The following is a 17,908-nucleotide window of genomic DNA, read 5'->3' as shown; positions in this document are numbered from 1 at the left end:
ATCAGCACACTTTGGCTCCAGGTACCGTGCTGGCTGGTTCATGTCGGCTGCTGACGTTATAAATATATACACAGCCCCTTCCTCATTCCGCCTCCCACCCCTCAAGCAAAGGAGGCCAGACTCTGGCTTAAGCGGGCTACCGGGCTTACCCCCCAGGTCCCCAACCTACCTCGCCGCCCGCCTTTTCCTTCCATCACGTTACCTCCACCCTTCACCCTGAGTGGCCTCCCCTGGTCCCCGCCCACTCACCTCCCCGGGCACGGCCTCTCTTCTCCCTCCATCACCTCCCTTCCCCACACCCCTCCCTCCAGTCCAGGCCTCCCATCTCCCTCCATACAAACGTCCCCCTCCCCCGCCACCCCGCGGCCTTCTCCAGCCGGCGCGGCCTCTCCCCGGCGGCGCAGCCTCTTCCGGCCGGCGGGAGGGCGGGGCCGAGCGCTCGGGCGGGCCGGCCGGTGGTGCGAGCGTCCCGGGCTCGCGCTCCGCCGCCGGCCGGCCGGCCATGCTCATCACGCTGTGCTACCTGTACCTGTGGGCGCGCTGGGGGCGCGGGCCGGCCGCGCTAGTGCGCACCACGGTGCAGCAGCTGCGAGCCTCGCGCTGCTCCTTCACCTTCTGCCGCGCGGCCGCGCAGCCCCGGGGCGCCCGCGTGTGCCTGAGCCGCGGCGGCCGCGTCTTCTGCGTCGGCGAGAGCCAGGTGGGCGGGCGAGCGCGGGCGCCGGGGGGCGCGGAAGGCGGGGCCGAGCGGGCCGGGGGGCGGGGGCGGGGCCGCGCGGGGGCGCGGCCTCGGGGTCTGCCCGGAGCCCCCGCGCTCCGCCCTGGGCTGTGCAGCCCGGGGGCACCCTCTGCGCCGCCGGGAGGTCGCGAGCGTGGGGTCTGGGGAGCGGCAGGCTGCGGGGCTCCACTGCACGCGATGCCCATGGGAGCCCGGATACTGGGACCAGAGACCGAAACTGTGACAGGCGATCTGGTCTCCTCTCCACGGGGTGCCGGCGCGAGCGTATGGTCGCCTGGCTCTTGGCGGTGCAAAGTAGGCTTGTGCCTGTGTGCCTGTGCGGAGTCGATTAGCACCTGAGCAGTGCCTCTTTCCTGACATCCTCTCCCGCCTACCCTGTGGGCTGGAGTTTGGTTGAACCTGATTTCAGAGAAAGACAACAAATCCTCAGCTTTCTGTCAGGTGTTCCCGAGGTGACAAAAACTGCTCTGTCCCCCGCTCCTGTCAGCTGCGTCATTTACCAGTCGGGCACCTACTGATTATCTCTGAATTGTTTGGTTTCGGTTTGCACACAGTCTTGTCTTTTGGCCCAATACTTAGCCTGGTGGCTATAAGGCTGTAAGTTCAGCCGGCTCTGTCACCCACAGTGTGACCTGGGACTGCCGTTTGATCTCTGCAAAACATCAGCTCTCTTTCTGTGAATGGGAACAATAGTTCTTCCCACTCAGCTATCGGAAATGGGCTTCACGGTGCAGTTCTGTGCAAATTTCCATTGACTTCACCCACTTTGTCATTAACATTTAAAAGTGTTTTGCTTTTGATGGGTTTCTTGTCCTTTCCTCCTCCTTCTGGAAAGTTGGATCACTCGTAGCATTAAAATGAGATTTTCTTTGTGTGTAAAACCATACACCATGTGGGAATTAAAATCTTATCTCAGGTTTGAATATTTTGTTGAGGTTATTGTTGTAGTTGTTCAGTCAGGGACGAAAATGAGTCCAACGCATGAGATGTATGCGTTAAAGCACAGTGGTAGAGGGTTGCAGCTCGCTCAGGCAAAACAGCAAAGCCCTCAGTCCACTATGGCGTATTTATTTAAGTTTTATCCAAAACAAAAAAGGTTCTTTCATAGGCTGTGTCATCCTTGAACATCTAAGCAATGCACCTCCTTACTCTCTTATGTTCCCAATTATACCAAGGACATGCGTGGATCAGTGCCCAGAGCAATCAGTACTGCTTGCAGTCCTGAAACATTCTCATGCACCCAGCTTGTTAGGTGAGCCGACTCTTGGGTCATGTCTTTTCCCATGTCCTCAGTTACCCTGCTACAGTTATGGCCTAGACATGGGATTATACTTTGCTGCTACAAATAAAAAATACCCATTCTGGGACTTCCCTGGTGACACAGTGGTTAAGAATCTGCCTGACAATGCAGGGGACACAGGTTCGAGCCCCAGTCCGGGAAGATCCCACATGCTGAGGAGCAACTAAGCCCATGCGCCACAACTACTGAAGCCTGCGCGCCTAGAGCCCGTGCTCCGCAACAAGAGAAGCCACCGCAATGAGAAGCCCGCGCACCGCGACGAAGTGTAGCCCCTGCTCGCCACATCTAGAAAAAGCCCGCAAAAGCCCGCGGGCAGCAACGAAGACCCAACGCAGCCAAAAATAAATAAATAAATAAATTTATTTATTTATTTAAAAAATACCCATCCTTGTTGGTATACTGTATAACACAAAATATGAGTAAGTTCTAAGAGAGTGCATATGTAATATCGCCTAGGTGTTCATTCATTACATACACTGGACTCCTGAGGGAAGGAGGGCTTAATTCTTGTAAGGAACCCTGACTGAGAAAGATAATAAAATGAGGAAAAATTGAGGGGTGGATTTTTCTATAGTAGTGGTTTCCAAACTGGATTCATTTACTTAAAAAATAACCTCTAGGGACTTTCCTGGTGGCGCAGTGGTTAAGGATCTGCCTGCTAATGCAGGGAACACAGGTTCAATCCCTGATCAGGGAAGATCCCACATGCCACGGAGCAACTAAGCCCATACGCCACAACTACTGAGCCTGCGCTTTAGAGCCCGCAAGCCACAACTACCGAAGTCCCCACGCCTAGAGCTCGTGCTCCACAACAGGAGAGGCCACCCTGATGAGAAGCCCGCACAGCTCAAGGAAGAGTAGCCCCCCGCTGGCTGCAACCAGAGAAAGCCCACTCGCGCAACAAAGACGCAACGCAGCCAATCAATCAATCAATTTATTTTAAAAAAAAACGCCTCTAAGAGGTTTAGATTAGAGTAGAAATAATGAACATCCAAAAAACAATGAGATGCAAATGTCTTTAATTCTCTTGGGAGACAGTTTTACTTTTGCACATCTCCATGACTTCACTGGGCTTCGGTTAACTTTGATAACTGTAACTAATGCTCTTCAGCCCTTGCTGACTGCTCCAGCAGGGGTAGGGACACCTGGGCCAAACCGGCTTTGGGTTTTCGGGGTTGCTGTCCTCCTTAGAGCTTTGCCCAGAAATCACTGTCTCACAGAGATGTCCCTGAGTTTCCAGACTAGATGTGACCAGCCAGCTCTGTATCCTCATAGACTTTAAATTGCACTTCGTATTTCCAGTTTTTTTTTTATTGTGACATTATTTTTTTTTTCATTTTTTAAATTGAAGTATAGTTGATTTACAATGTTGTGCTAATTTCTGCTGTACAGCAGAGTGGTTCAGTTTTATATATATATATATATATATATATATATATATATATATATATATATATATATATATATATATATATATATACACACACACACACACACATACTTTCTTTTTTATATTCTTTTCCATTAAGTCCGGTTTTTATCCTTTTCTCCCCAGGAACTGGGTCTGTTTAGCTAAGCAGCTTGACCTGTAATAGTTACTCAGTATTTCAATAAATGTAGTAGTGGTTGTTGAGTTTAAGCTCTGATGTTCGAGGCCTACCATCGGAAAGTTTGACTATTTGTGACTAGCTACTGTTACTTAAGATCGCAGATATCGTGGGGCTGGTGATTTGGTTCAGTACATACCTATTGTCGGTCTACCTGGGCTGAAGTAACTTTACAGAACTGAATCTTATGCCTTTGCTGTCTCCATACCTTATATACTTAAAATCATATGCATGAGTACTGAAAGTGTATGTTTATATAGTTGAAGGTCCCCCAAGAACTGGTAAGTATCACCAAAGAGAGTTTATACAAACCGGAAATTTTAAGCTTTTTGTTTAATATACACATTTTCTATGAGTAAAGTGGACAGTCTGTTTTTTGTTTTTAACTATTATATTGATAATTATGTTTACCCATAGGAGGAGGTTTTTTCTCCCTCATTTTCATTCATTAATTGGTTCAACAGATATTTATTAAGCTTCTGCTTTGTGCCAGGTTGTTAGGCCTGGTGAAAATACTTTCTGATCTTCCCAGCAAGGGCAGATGTGAACTGATAAGCAACTATGGAGCTTGACCCAAATGCCTTTTTTTTTTGCGGGGGCAGGGTGATGATAAGGCCCCACCCCCCACCCCACCGATGGGCAGCCTTAATTTCAGCTTTTTCTGCTAAGGATGTGCCTTGTTTTTAGTGTAGATTAATGTGCAGTGCTTTTAGAGAAATTTCAGGAGAAGAGCAGAGACTAATGGACACATCCAATCTGCTAACCAATCTTTTTAAAAAAAATTTTTTTTAAATTAATTTATTTTTCGTTGCGTTGGGTCTTTGTTGCTGCGTGAGGGCTTTCTCTAGTTGTGGTGAGCGGGAGCTACTCTCAGTTGCTGTGCCCGGGCTTCTCATTGTGGTGGCTTCTCTTGTTATGGAGCATGGGTTGTAGGTACGTGGGCTTCAGTAGTTGTGGCACGCGGGCTCAGTAGTTGTGGCTCGTGGGCTCTAAAACGCAGGCTCAGTAGTTGTGGCGCACGGGTGTAGTTGCCCCGCGGCATGTGGGATCTTCAGGACCAGGGCTCGAACCCGTGTCTCCTGCATTGGCAGGCGGATTCTTAACCACTGCGCCACCAGGGAAGCCCTATACAGATAGCATTTAAAAGTTTTTATTTATTTATTTATATTTTGGCCATGCTTTGTGGCACCAGGGAAGTCCCTGCTAACCAACCTTGATGCTGTAATGGCTGGAGGAAAAGGAGGAACAGCTCTTCGGGCATCTGTCAGTAACAGGCTTCTGCTGACCATCATGCACTTCTGAGCCACCTCATCTTTTTCTTTCTTTTTGGCCGTGCTGAGCAGCATGTGGGATCTTAGTTCCCCGACCAGGGATCAAACCCATGCCCCCTGCAGTGGAAGCACAGAGTCTTAACCACTGGACCGCCAGGGAAGTCCCTGAGCTGCCTCATCTTTAAATGTGCTTCCAAGTTGTAATTTGGAAGGTTCCTACATGCTCTCAGCAGTAAGGAATGGTGGGAATAAGTTTCAGAATTAATTGCTTGATAAGAAATATCTAGAGATGTTAAAACTGTCATAAGACATTGAGGGATGTTGCAGCTGTTTAGACAGTCACAGTTCAACAAAAAAAGGCAGGGTTAATGTGGTCTATAGGAGAGCATCCAGTGACCTTATTTATTTAGATGCCACCTGGAATTGCAGAGGCGGGGTTGTCCTGGATGTTGATATACATGGCAGTTGTGGTTTGAAGTCATATTGAATCCTTCCTTTTTGTGTTTCTTTCCATTTATCCAGTCCATTGATGACTTGAACAAATGGGCCCTATTTCTGGTTTCTCCTTTTGTACTTGAAGCAGAACACATAGCATTTGTGACAGAGAGCATTTGGGTGCAAGGTGACACTTTACAGAGACCATCGTCCTCTTCGGAAACTGTGAGTACCGTGGTTTTCATCTGTGCACCGTAATCAAAACTAATTGGGTTTTTTTATGAGTGTTCTTTCCTGGCCTTTGTGATTGATTCCCTTTCTTTTCTGATGTTTTGGTTTAAATAAAAATATATTAGTAGGGAACTCCCAGTGGTTAGGATTCGGCACTCTCACTCTCTCACTGCTGGGCCCAAGTTTACTCCCTGGTCAGGGAACTAAGATCCCGCAGGCTGTGTAGCACGGCCAGGGAAAAAAAAAAAAAAAAAAAAAAAAATATATATATATATATATATATATATATTTATATATATATGTAAAATTACTTTCACCTCTTTCTTTTTATCTTTTTTTTTTTTTTTTTTTTTTTTGCGGTACCGTGGGCCTCTCACTGTTGTGGAGCACAGGCTGTGGACGTGCAGTCTCAGCGGCCATGGCTCACGGGCCCAGCCGCTCCGCGGCACGCAGGACCCTCCCGGACCGGGGCATGAACCCGTGTCCCCTGCATCGGCAGGCGGACTCTCAACCACCGCACCACCAGGGAAGCCCTCTTTATCTTTTTAATGTGGCTGCTAGATTTAAACCTACCTGTGTTTTGGGACTTCCCTGGCAGTCCAGTGGTTAAGACCCTGTGCTTCCACTCTACACCGCAGGGGGCACAGGTTTGATCCCTGGTTGGTGAACTAAGATCCTGCATGCAATGCGGTGCAGCCAAAAAAAAAAAAAAAAAAAGAAAAGAAAAAAGCTACCTGTGTTTTAAGTTGTTTTGTGGCTTGAGGTCTGTTATTGCGCAGCGCTGCTCAAGTCTCTCCCCAGGTCACAGGGTCCCGCTCCACAGCTTATTGCTTCCAAAATCAGATGATTTATATTGCCACATGCTTCCTGGAGATTTCACCCCAAGTGTTCTGAAAGCACTTCAAACTCAGTAATGTGTCCCACACTGGTTGTTTATATTCCTCTGCTGGAAAAGAAGAAAATCTCGGGTGAACACCCCAAACTGTGCTTCCTTTCGCCCCCTCCCGCATCCTTCCTGCTATTCGGTTACGAGTTCTACTAACTCCTCTCCCCGGGTGTCTCTGCTTTACTCCTTCACTTCCATCCCTCCTCATTCCATTCTCTTCTTCATTATCTTTTTGTTGAAACTGTGAAGATGTCATCCCATCTTGGGTACCTTCAGTGCGGTTTCCTCTGGATGGCCAGTTATCTTTCTAGACACACATCCAGTGGGGTTGTACTCTGGCGTAAGCTCTCCATGGATGCCTCCTGACCAAAGCCAGCACCTCTCAGGTTCATGGAAATCTGACCCTAACCCCTCTTGTGTGCTTCTTCTGCTTGGGTGTCTGTGATGAGTCCTTTCTGCCTTCACTCACCCACCGTATGTTCCTCGCCTGCCGTGTGGATACTCCAAGAGGGGTTTTGCTGATGACAGAAAGCCATAGTCACTGGACCTCCATCTCACAAACACTGTCTTTAAGACATTGAATTGGGGACTTCCCTGGTAGTCCATTGGTAAAGAATCCTCCTTACAGTGCAGGGGACGAGGGTTCGACCCCTGGTCAGGGAACTGAGATCCCAAGATCCCATGTGTTGCAGGGCAACTGAGCCCGCGTGCCACAACTACTGAGCTCGCCCGCCTCAGCTGGAGCCCAGGCACCACAGCTACAGAGTCCCCGCACCCTGGAGCCTGTGCAACACAACTAGAAATAGAAAACCCTCTCGCCACAACTAGCGAAGCCTATGCGCCTCAGCGAAGATCCTGAGTACCACAACTAAGACCCGACGCAGCCAAAAATAAATTAAATAAATATTAAAAAAAAAGACATTGGATTTGGATGAACGAAAAGGAAGAGAGGAATAAGACTGGAAATAATTGACTATAACTCAAGGTGGATAGAAATGAGAGGAATCAGGTGAAGTAAAGGAGAGCAGGAAACTCTGTTTGGGGCTCGGGAGGGGACGTAGGATTTGGCAGGTGGCCTGAGAGTAGCCTAGTATGCTACGACATTATGTTTTCTCCTGCAGGTTCCTACTGTTTTATTAAGCCTTATATATACTTATGATAATAATGATAAAATTTATTGAGCCCCTGCTTGGCATTTATATGTATTACCTGTAATGCTTACAATTCTACAAGATATTATTGTAATTTTTTCTTTTTTTTTTTGGCTGTGGTGTGTGGCACGTGGGATCTTAGTTCCCCAGCCAGGGATCGAACCCATGCCCCCTTCAGTGGAATCGTGGAGTCTTAACCACTGGACTGCCAGGGAAGTCCATTATTGTCATCTTTTTTTTTTTTTTTTTTTCGGTACGCAGGCCTCTCACTGCTGTGGCCTCTCCCATTACGGAGCAGAAGCTCCGGACGCGCAGTCTCAGCAGCCATGGCTCATGGGCCCAGCCGCTCCGCGGCATGTGGGATCCTCCCAGACCGGGGCACGAACCCACGTCCCCTGCATCAGCAGGCGGACTCTCAACCACTGCGCCACCAGGGAAGCCCCATTATTGTCATTTTTAAAGATAAGAAATCTGAAGTTATCAGATTAAAGGTTGAAGTTTTCTTTTTTTAAAAAAATTTATTTATTTATTTATTTTTGGCTACGTTGGGTCTTTGTTGCTGTGTGCGGGCTTTCTCTAGTTGTGGCGAGCAGGGGCTACTCTTCGTTGCCGTGCGCGGGTTTCTCATTGCGGTGGCTTCTCTTGTGGAGCACGGGCCCTAGGTGCGCGGGCTTCAGTAGTTGTGACGCAGAGGCTAGTTGCTCCGTGGCATGTGGGTTCTTTCTGGACCAGGGCTCGAACCCATGTCCCCTGCATTGGCAGGTGGATTCTCAACCACTGTGCCACCAGGGAAGCCCTTGAAGTTTTCTTATATATTCTAATGCTATATATATTTAGTAAGATTTCAATTTAAAATGAGGGCCAGAACTTCTAAAATATTGCAATTACATAAAATATCAAATATGCACAGATTCCTTTTTAACACAAAAATATGACTGCTGTGCTCTTAATTTCCTAAATTGTTGTTACTTAGTGTATCTCTTTATACACATAGCATTTTTTTTTGTGTGTGTGTGTGTTATGCAGGCCTCTCACTGTTGCGGCCTCTCCCGTTGTGGAGCACAGGCTCTGGACGCGCAGGCTCAGCAGCCATGGCTCACGGGCCCAGCCGCTCTGCGGCATGTGGGATCTTCCTGGACCGGGGCACGAACCCGTGTCCCCTGCATCGGCAGGCGGACTCCCAACCACTGCGCCACCAGGGAAGCCCTATACAGATAGCATTTAAAAGTTTTTATTTATTTATTTATATTTTGGCCACGCTTTGTGGCATGTGGGATCTTAGTCCCCCGACCGGGGATCGAATCCTTCAGTGGAAGCACGGAGTCTTAACCACTGGACTGCCAGGGAAGTCCACACATAGCACCTTAAGCAGCACAGTTACTGTATTATGTAACGTACAGGCTAAGCTGTTGTAACAAATGATACCCAGACCACAGTGGTTCAGAGAAGAAGTTTACTCCTCTCTGAAGGCGTGGGCCTGCTCTGGAAGGGCATCCAGGCACCCAGCTCCCTTCTGTCTTGTTGCTCCGTTATCTCCCCTCTGCCATCCTTCTTCTCTCTCTTGGTGGAGGCTGGCTCCTGCTACCACCCCGTCCCCCCCACTGCCAACCTCATCCACATCCCAGCCCTCAGAATGGGGGATGAAAAGGACGGTAGGGATCAACCAGGTTCCTCTTTAAAACTGTGATCTAGAACTTTCACTTGTCACTTCTGCTCCCATCACTTAGCTGCAGGGGAGGCTGAGAAATGCAGTCCATAGCTGGACAGCCATGGATTCGGTAGAAACCTGGAGTTCTGTTATTACAAGGGAGAAAAAAAGGCTGGATATTGGCAGATAATTAGCATTTCTGTCACAGTTATTTAATTTACCTTCTAAGGGTAATTTAATTAAGATCTCGCTTAATGGCGGTTACTTAATTCTTAGTTTTCTGGGGGTAAAAGGATGCCTACCCACCAAGGGTACTATCCAGTTAACTCACCTTATTTGTGATTAGAGGGTTTGGTAGGTCTTGCAGCCAGGAGCTGGAGATGTCTAGAGCCATATGTTGGACCAATCTGGCTATTACACAGAGCTCCATTTTGTAAACTGGGCTTCAGATCTTTTTTTAAAAATAAATTTATTTTTATTTATTTATTTTTGGCTGCATTGGGTCTTCGTTGCTGCGCGAGGGCTTTCTCTAGTTGCGGTGAGCAGGGCCTACTCTTCATTGCAGTGCGCGGGCTTCTCATTGCAGTGGCTTCTCCTGTTGCGGAGCACTGGCTCTAGGTCCGCGGGCTTCAGTAGCTGTGGCACCTGGGCTCAGTAGTTGTGACTCGTGAGCTCTAGAGCACAGGCTCAGTAGTTGTGGCACACAGGCTTAGTTGCTCTGCGGCATGTGGGATCTTCTCGGACCAGGGCTCGAACCCGTGTCCCCTGCATTGGCAGGCAGATTCTTAACCACTGCACCACCAGGGAAGTCCCTGGGCTTCAGATCTTAAAAAGGAGTTGATTTCACAGGTCTCTGTCTTCTTGGTCTGCTGTTACCATTCAGGTCGATTGTTTGATGGGATTTTGCAGCTTGGGGGCTCTTAGGACTCTATGTATTTTTCACCTAAGTCTAAAGTCATTTGAATTTGACAGAATCCTAAGATATTTAACAGCAAATACATTATGGAGGAAAGACTTTTGAACTTGTTGAGACCTGACATCCTTTCCCATTTTTAGGATTGTACAATACCATGCTTACAGATGCGATACCGTTCTTACAGATGTCAGAAAATGACATCTTTTGAAACTTTGGATATCTCAGATGGCTTGCATCTGTGGTTTTTCTACAGACCCCCAATAGCAAATAAATGAATCTCAGGAATTAAGTTTAAAAAATGGGGCTTCCCTGGTGGCACAGTGGTTGAGAGTCCGCCTGCCGATGCAGGGGACACGGGTTCGTGCCCCGGTCTGGGAAGATCCCACATGCCGCGTAGCGGCTGGGCCCGTGAGCCATGGCCGCTGAGCTGGCGCGTCCGGAGCCTGTGCTCCGCAACGGGAGAGGCCACAACAGTGAGAGGCCTGCATACTGCAAAAAAAAAAAAAAAAAAAAAAAAAAAAAAATGTAGCATTCACATATTCATATTTTCACTGAGTCATTCTTTCACTAACAGATATTTATTGCACAGTAGACTGTGTTCTAATTATTTTGTTAGGTGCCATAGTAGATACCAGTGGGTCGTGGCAGATTCAGCTCAGTTTTCAGTATCTTCTATGCTTATATTAGCAGTCCTGTTCCGTAAGAATCTCTGACCCAAAGAACTTCCACAGTTCTCTTATTAAAGCAAATTCACTCATGTTCCTATTATTCTATCAAGGCCTTCATTCATTCCTCCATCCAAGGTTTACTGAGTGCCTATTATGTGCCAGATTGTGTGCTAGGGCTGGAGGTATGTCATATGGAGGTGAAAGATGCCTTTAGAGACGACAGTCACGGTCATCTTAAGGAGCTGACAGTGTCAGGGAGAAGACAGCTACGGAAAGGAACAATTAAAGTTCATTGTGAAAAGTGCTCTGGGAAAGCAAGTATGGGGGTGATGGTGAATCTCTCCAGATGCGGTGGCGTCAGGAAGGATGTTCCAGGGGCGGGAAGTAATATCTGAGTTTTTTTTTTTTTTTTTTTTCCGCGGTACGCAGACCTCTCACCGTTGTGGCCTCTCCCGTGGCGGAGCACAGGCTCCGGACGCGCAGGCTCAGCGGCCATGGCTCACGGGCCCAGCCGCTCCATGGCATGTGGGATCTTCCCAGGCCGGAGCACGAACCCGTGTCCCCTGCATCGGCAGGCAGACTCTCAACCACCGCGCCACCAGAGAAGCCCCCATACGTTCCTTTTGTCTCCCCTATCTTTAGCATGTCTTAAAAGTTACTGACTTAATATATCTATGATCTTCATGCTGTTTGTTGTTCTTATTTTTTATGTAGCAAAACTGAATGTTCTTTAATAGTATGGCAAATACACAGGATACACAGATTGTAAAAGTTTTCTTTGCACTAATTAGGAATTTGGACTTTATCCTATGGACAGTAGGCTAAAACGTTTTTCTTTTCTTTTTTTAAAAAATTATTATTCTTTTTTGGTTTTCTTTTCCCTTAAAAAAATTTTTTTTAGCAGAATTAGCAGATTTGTACGTTAGAAAGATCACAGTTCAGGCAGATTGGAGCCTGGATCGGAGGGAGGCAAACCTGGAACAGATTGTACTCCATGTGGGAACAGAGACGAGCCTCGCAGAGTATTGGTAATGGGAAGGGGAGACGGGGACAGATGTAGGAGCTTTTTATGAGATGATGAGGGATTGTGGGGTGGATGGTGGGTCATTCCTGGAGACAGGGAATATGGCAGGAGGGGCTGGTGGAGGGACCCCTGTAAAGAATGCAGTTTTGCACATTGTTTTAGTCAGCTTTGCTGAAATAACAGATGACCTCAGAATTTCAGTGGCTTCTAACAGCAAATCTTTGTTTTTGCTCATGTCACACATAGGCTGAGCAGGTTTGCTGCTGCTGTTTTTTTTTGTTTGTTTGTTTGTTTTTGCGGTATGCGGGCCTCTCACTGATGTGGCCTCTCCCGTTGCGGAGCACAGGCTCCGGACGTGCAGGCTCAGCGGCCATGGCTCACGGGCCCAGCTGCTCTGCGGCATGTGGGATCCTCCTGGACCGGGGCACGAACCCGTGTCCCCTGCATCGCTGGGCGGACTCTCAACCACTGCGCCACCAGGGAAGCCCGCTGCTGCTGTTTCAAGCTGCGACTTCTCTAGGCTCTGCCCCACACATCTTTCCCCTGCAGGGACCAGACCAAAAGAGCACGTCCGTCTCACACAGAGTGGAGGAGTGAGAGAGCTGGCTGAAACTCAGTGTAGTAGGTTTAAGATGGCTGCAAATTCCCTTCTCTTGTTGAGAGGTGGAGTCTTATACCCCTCTCTTGAATCTAGGCTGACCTTAGTGATTTGTTTATCTAATAGGATGTGGTAGAAGAGACATTCTGGGGCCGCCAAGGCTAGATCATAAGAAACCTTGCAGCTTCCACCTGGGTTCTTGGAACCCAGCTCCCATGCTGTGAGGAAGCTCAAGCTGCCCTGTGGCAACGTTCCCATGAAGAAGAACTGAGGCCCTCAGTGGAAAGTCCTAGTTGAGCTCCCAGCTGGCAGGCGGCTCCAGCTTGCCAGCTGTATGAGGAAGCCACCTTGGAAGTGGATTGTCCAGACCCAGTTGAACCATCCTAGCTGATGCCATATGGAGCAAAGTTGAGCCGTCCTTGTTAAGCTCTGCCCAAATGGAGATTTGCGAGCAAAATAAATGATGAGTGTAAGCCACTAAATTTTGGGGTGGTGTGTTACCAACAGTGTATAACCAGAACACTTGGGATGTCTGTTAAAACTTCTCCTCTTCCTCGGGTTACCAACGTCAGTGGGGCAGGGATATAAGGTGAACAACTGGGGTTGCTAGTACAGTACACTGTAGACACTGGGTCTCAGGTGGTTATGGAGCATCTAAAGAACACACATGAGAGGGACTTCCCTGGCAGTCCAGTGGTTAAGACTCTGTGCTTCCATTGCAGGGGGCATGGGTTCGATCCCTGGTCTGGGAACTGACACCCTGTGAGCTGCGTGGCCAAAAAGAAAAAAGTTAAAAAAAAAAAAAAAAGAAGAAGAATACACATAATAGAAAAAGGTTATGACAACAAGGGTATTTCTATTCTTTTCTGGTTAGCTCTCATTTATTCAGAAAATTAGAACACCTGGACCACCCTTTTTCTTGAGTTTCTGGTCAGTTACGGTTTTGCAGGACCACCTTAAGTCTCACCTGGGTCACTTTATTATTTCAGCTCTTGCTAGCTGTGGACTTGTTATATGCCTTACACTGTCACTTGATTTTCCAACACCCTTCTCTTAAGAGCACCATGGGGCATAGTATCTTTTTAAATAATAGAGTGAAAATGAATTTTGTAGTACTCCTGTATCCTTTCTGTTTTCAAACCCAAAAGGCATTGAGCATAACTGAAAGTAAGAAATAACCTCTTCCCCTTACTCCCCTGGTTTCAGATTCTTCACATCTCTGTGTGTCCAGCCCTCCTGCATTCAGTTCATTACTAAATGTTTAAAAACCTAGCATGTAATTACACTGATTTGTAAGAGGAGAAACAAGAGCCAGAAAATTAGCAGTGTCGATGCTCTGACATTGATCTTATTCAGGGTGTAACTGATTGTAACTTGTATTTATCTGGGTTCTCTTGAGAAACAGAATAGGGTGTGTGTGTGTGTGTGTGTGTGTGTGCGCATGCATGCGTGCATTATACATACATACATATACATATATGTGTACATATATAGGGAGAGAGAGGGAGGAAGTGGCGGGGGAGAGAAACAGAAAGAAAGAGATTATTTTACGTAATTGGCTCACGTGATTGTGGTGTCAAATCTGCAGGGCAGGCCGGAGGCTGGAAACTCAGGGGAGATAGATGTTGCAGCTTGAGTCTGAAGGCAGTCTAGAGGCAGAATTCCCTCTTCCCCTGGAAACCTCAGTCTTTTTCTTGTAAGGCCTTCAGCTGATTAGACAAGGCTCATCCACATTACAGAGGATAATCTACTCAAAGCGGACTCATTTTAAATGCGAACCACATCTAAAAAATATCTTCACAGTCACCTCTGGACTGATGTTTGGCCACATATCCAGGTACCGTGGCCTAGCTGAGTTGGCACATAGATTAACCATCACCTAATTGGTTGTTGAGATTCCCGTTGCCCGATTAGCTGCAGAACTTCAGCTCCGCACCTGCTGCAGGCAGCCTTGGGAAGGGCAAGTTGTTGTAGAGAGTTTAACCCCATTCCGTTGGTCCCTGGATCCCCTTCCTGGTGCACGTGTGTGTTGCGTTGAGTGGAGTGGACACATCAGTGTAGTCACTGCAGCCTCAAGTCCCAAGCTCGGGTTATGGAAGGGCTTTCTGCAGGCTGCACAGGAGAGGAGGACATCCCCTTGTTTAGGGCTGACCAGGGCTCCTTTGCCTTTGATCTTGGGGAGTAAGCCTTTTGCTTGACTTCCCCTTTCTTCCTGTGTCCCTTTGTCTCCAGCTGGAAGTGCATATGGGAAGTGGCCTGTTTGCTTTTAGCCACCGGGCGGATGGCAGACACCCTGGATGAGTCCCGGTGACACTGCGGCTTTGCTTTGATCGGGGCCGCAGCGCTGGTTGGAGGAGTTTGCATGGTCTGTGGCTCACGGACCACGTTCCTAGAAAAAGGAAATGCACTGAGGTGAGGAAACAGCCGGCCTAGTTGAGAAACTTGATCAGGGACGTGTGTATATATTGTTCTCTGGCTGCTTCCTGTCCTTCCCCGCTTGCTTTATCTCCTGCGTCTCTCCTGGGTGTGAGGATTTCATTGTTGGCTCCTTTTACAGGAAGTGCTTACTCTGAGGCACACAGCTCCACGCCAGTGCCCGCTGCAGCAGGGTGCTACATCAACGTCTGAACAACTAAATTCTGGGCTGTATCTCCACCGGCCGAGTATTTGTCCTTATTCTCTGCCAGTCATAGCGCTGAGAACAAAGATGCTTTTAGCCTCCTGCAGGAGGTTGCATTGCTCCTTTTCATGTTTCCCATTCACCCTCATCTGAAAAGTCAGCTCTTGCCAAGGCGATACTTTATCTTCTCATCCTCCTGAGCTGACATCCTTCCTGCATTCTCAAAGCTGGGAATCAACTAAATATTTGTCTGAATTGTAGACTTCAACTCTTCACCCTGGATCAAAGGTGTCCTATTTGAAATGCAGAGTCCTACGGAAGCGTTGGTCAGGCTGGCCCCTCCAGGTGAATCCTGCTCACTCTGGCTGGATGTCTGGGAGCAGGTGGGAGAAGTAGGTGGTAAAAGGGAGGGAAGGCTACATGTAGAGCTAAAAACTCTGAGGTTTCTCTTTCTCCAAATAGGCTAGACTGATTAGTGCGTTTCGACCTTTTGACCATAAAGGCTTGCATTTATTATTTTTCCCTCGAAGACACTGTTTCTCAACTTTAAAAATTATTGTTTGCCTAAGGAGAAAAGTTAAATTCAGTTTGAATTCTCTTTAAGGAGAGAAATGAAATACTAAGGCATAATGATTCTGTGGGGTAGTGTTGAACCTTGGAGGACTCCAGACTCTTTTCTTTTTCTTTTTAAAATTGAGATACAATTCACGTACCATGAATTTCATCCTTTTAAAGTGTATAATTACAATTCAGTAGTTGTGCAGTCATCACCACCATCTAATTCTGGAACATTTTTATCACCCCTCCCAAAAATGTGTACCTATTTGCAGTCACTCTCCAGGGGTCCTGTCCCTGGGAGCCACTAATCTACTTTCCAACTCTATAGATTTGTCTGATTTGAATATTTCATATAAATAGAACCATATAATATGTGACCTTTAGTTATTGGCTTCCTAGACCTAACATAATGTATTCAAGATTCATCTACATTGTAACATGTATCAGTACCTCATTCCCTTTCATGGCTGAATAATATCCCATTGTATGGATATATACATTTTATTTATCCATTTATCTGTTGATGGACATTTGGGATATTTCTACTCTTTGGCTATTATGAATAATGCTGCTATGAACACTTGTGTGCATGTTTTGTGTGTAGATGTATATTTTTAGTTCTCTTAGGTATATACCTAGGAGTGGAATTTCTGGGTCATTTGGAAACTCTGTTTAACTTTTTGAGGAACTGATGAACTCTTCCAAGGAGGGTGCACCCTTTTACATTTCTACCACCAGTGTATTAGGGTTCTGATTTCTCAACATCCTCAATATTTGTTATTGTCCATCTTTTTTTGGCCACGCTTCATGGCATGTGAGATATTAGTTCCCTGACAGTGACTGAACCCGACTGGCAGTGAAAGCGTGGAGTCCTAACCACTGTACCACCAGGGAATTCCCTATTGTCCATCTTTTTGATTTTAACCATCCTAGTAGAGGATGAAGTATCTCATTGTAGTGTTTTTTTTTTTTTAATTTATTTTTGGCTGCATCAGGTCTTTGTTGCTGCACGCGGGCTTTCTCTAGTTGCAAGGAGCAGGGGCTACTCTTCGTTGCAGTACGCGGGCTTCTCATTGCGGTGGCTTCTCTTGTGGAGCTCAGGCTCTAGGCACGCGGGCTTCAGTAGTTGTGGCACACGGGCTCAGTAGTTGTGGCACACGGGCTCAGTAGTTGTGGCTCGCAGGCTCTAGAGCGCAGGCTCAGTAGTTGTGGCACACGGGCTTAATTGCTCCACAGCATGTGGGATCTTCCCAGACCAGGCCTCGAACCCGTGTCCCCTGCATTGGCAGGCGGATTCTTAACCATTGCGGCACCAGGGGAGTCCATCTCATTGTAGTTTTGATTTGCATTTCTCTAATGACGAATGGTGTTGAGCATCTTTTCAAGTGCTATTGCCACTTGTATATTTTCTTTGGGGAAATGTCTAGTCAGATCCTTTGCCCATTTTTAAATTGGGTATTTGTCTTTTTATTGTTGAGTTGTGGGAATTCTTTATATATTGTGGATACAAATCTCTTATCAGATACATGATTTGCAAATATTTTCTCACATTTTGTGGGTTGTCTTTTCACTTTCTTGAAAGTGTTCTTTGAAGCACAAAATTTTTTTAATAAATTTATTTATTTAATTTATTTATTTTTGGCTGTGTTGGGTCTTTGTTGCTGTGCGCGGGCTTTGTCTAGTTGTGGCGAGTGGGGGCTACTCTTCGTAGCGGTGCACAGTCTTCTCATTGTGGTGGCTTCTCTTATTGCGGAGCACAGGCTCTAGGCACATGGGCTTCAGTAGTTGTGGCTTTTGGGCTCTAGAGCGTAGGCTCAGTAGTTGTGGCACACGGGCTTAGTTGCTCTGTGGCATTTGGGATCTTCCCGGACCAGGGCTCTAACCCATGTCCCCTGCATTGGCAGAAGGATTCTTAACCACTGCGCCACCAGGGAAGTCCCACTCAAAAATTTTGATGAAGTCCAATTTATTTATTTCTTTCTTTTGTTGATTGTACTTTTGGTGTCTTATCTGAGAAACCAGTGCCTGATCCAAGGTCGTGATGATTTACATCTATGTTTTCTTCAAAGAGTTTTGTAGTTTTAGCTCTTATATTGAGGATTTGATCCATTTTCAGTTAATTTTGTACCTGGTAATACATGGTATGAGATAGGGGTACATCTTCATTCTTTTGCATGTGGATATCTGGTTGTACCAGCATAGTTGTTGAAAAGATGATTCTTTCCCTTTGAGTTGTCTTGGGAACCTTGTCCAAAATCA

General features: G+C 46.9%; 1 protein-coding gene across 3 annotated transcripts in view; it reads left to right on the top strand.

Moving 5' to 3' along the window:
* Positions 1 to 502: 502 nt before the first annotated feature.
* Positions 503 to 17,908, top strand: part of HLCS (holocarboxylase synthetase) — a gene marked incomplete at its 5' end in the record, with an annotated part of 193,687 nt that continues 176,281 nt past the window's right edge. The window contains 2 exons of one of the 3 annotated variants that reach the window (XM_079704245.1): positions 503 to 697; positions 5,437 to 5,574. In XM_079704245.1, coding sequence (XP_079560371.1) covers positions 503 to 697; positions 5,437 to 5,574 — 333 coding nt within the window. Of the gene's footprint in view, positions 716 to 5,436; positions 5,604 to 17,908 lie in introns of all 3 variants that reach the window. The other 2 variants (XM_079704243.1, XM_079704244.1) reach the window with 2 other exon arrangements.

Source organism: Hyperoodon ampullatus, assembly GCF_949752795.1.
Source record: "Hyperoodon ampullatus genome assembly, chromosome: 5".
In the NCBI taxonomy this organism is placed as follows: domain Eukaryota; kingdom Metazoa; phylum Chordata; class Mammalia; order Artiodactyla; family Ziphiidae; genus Hyperoodon; species Hyperoodon ampullatus.
This window is presented reverse-complemented; position numbering and strand designations above follow the sequence as displayed.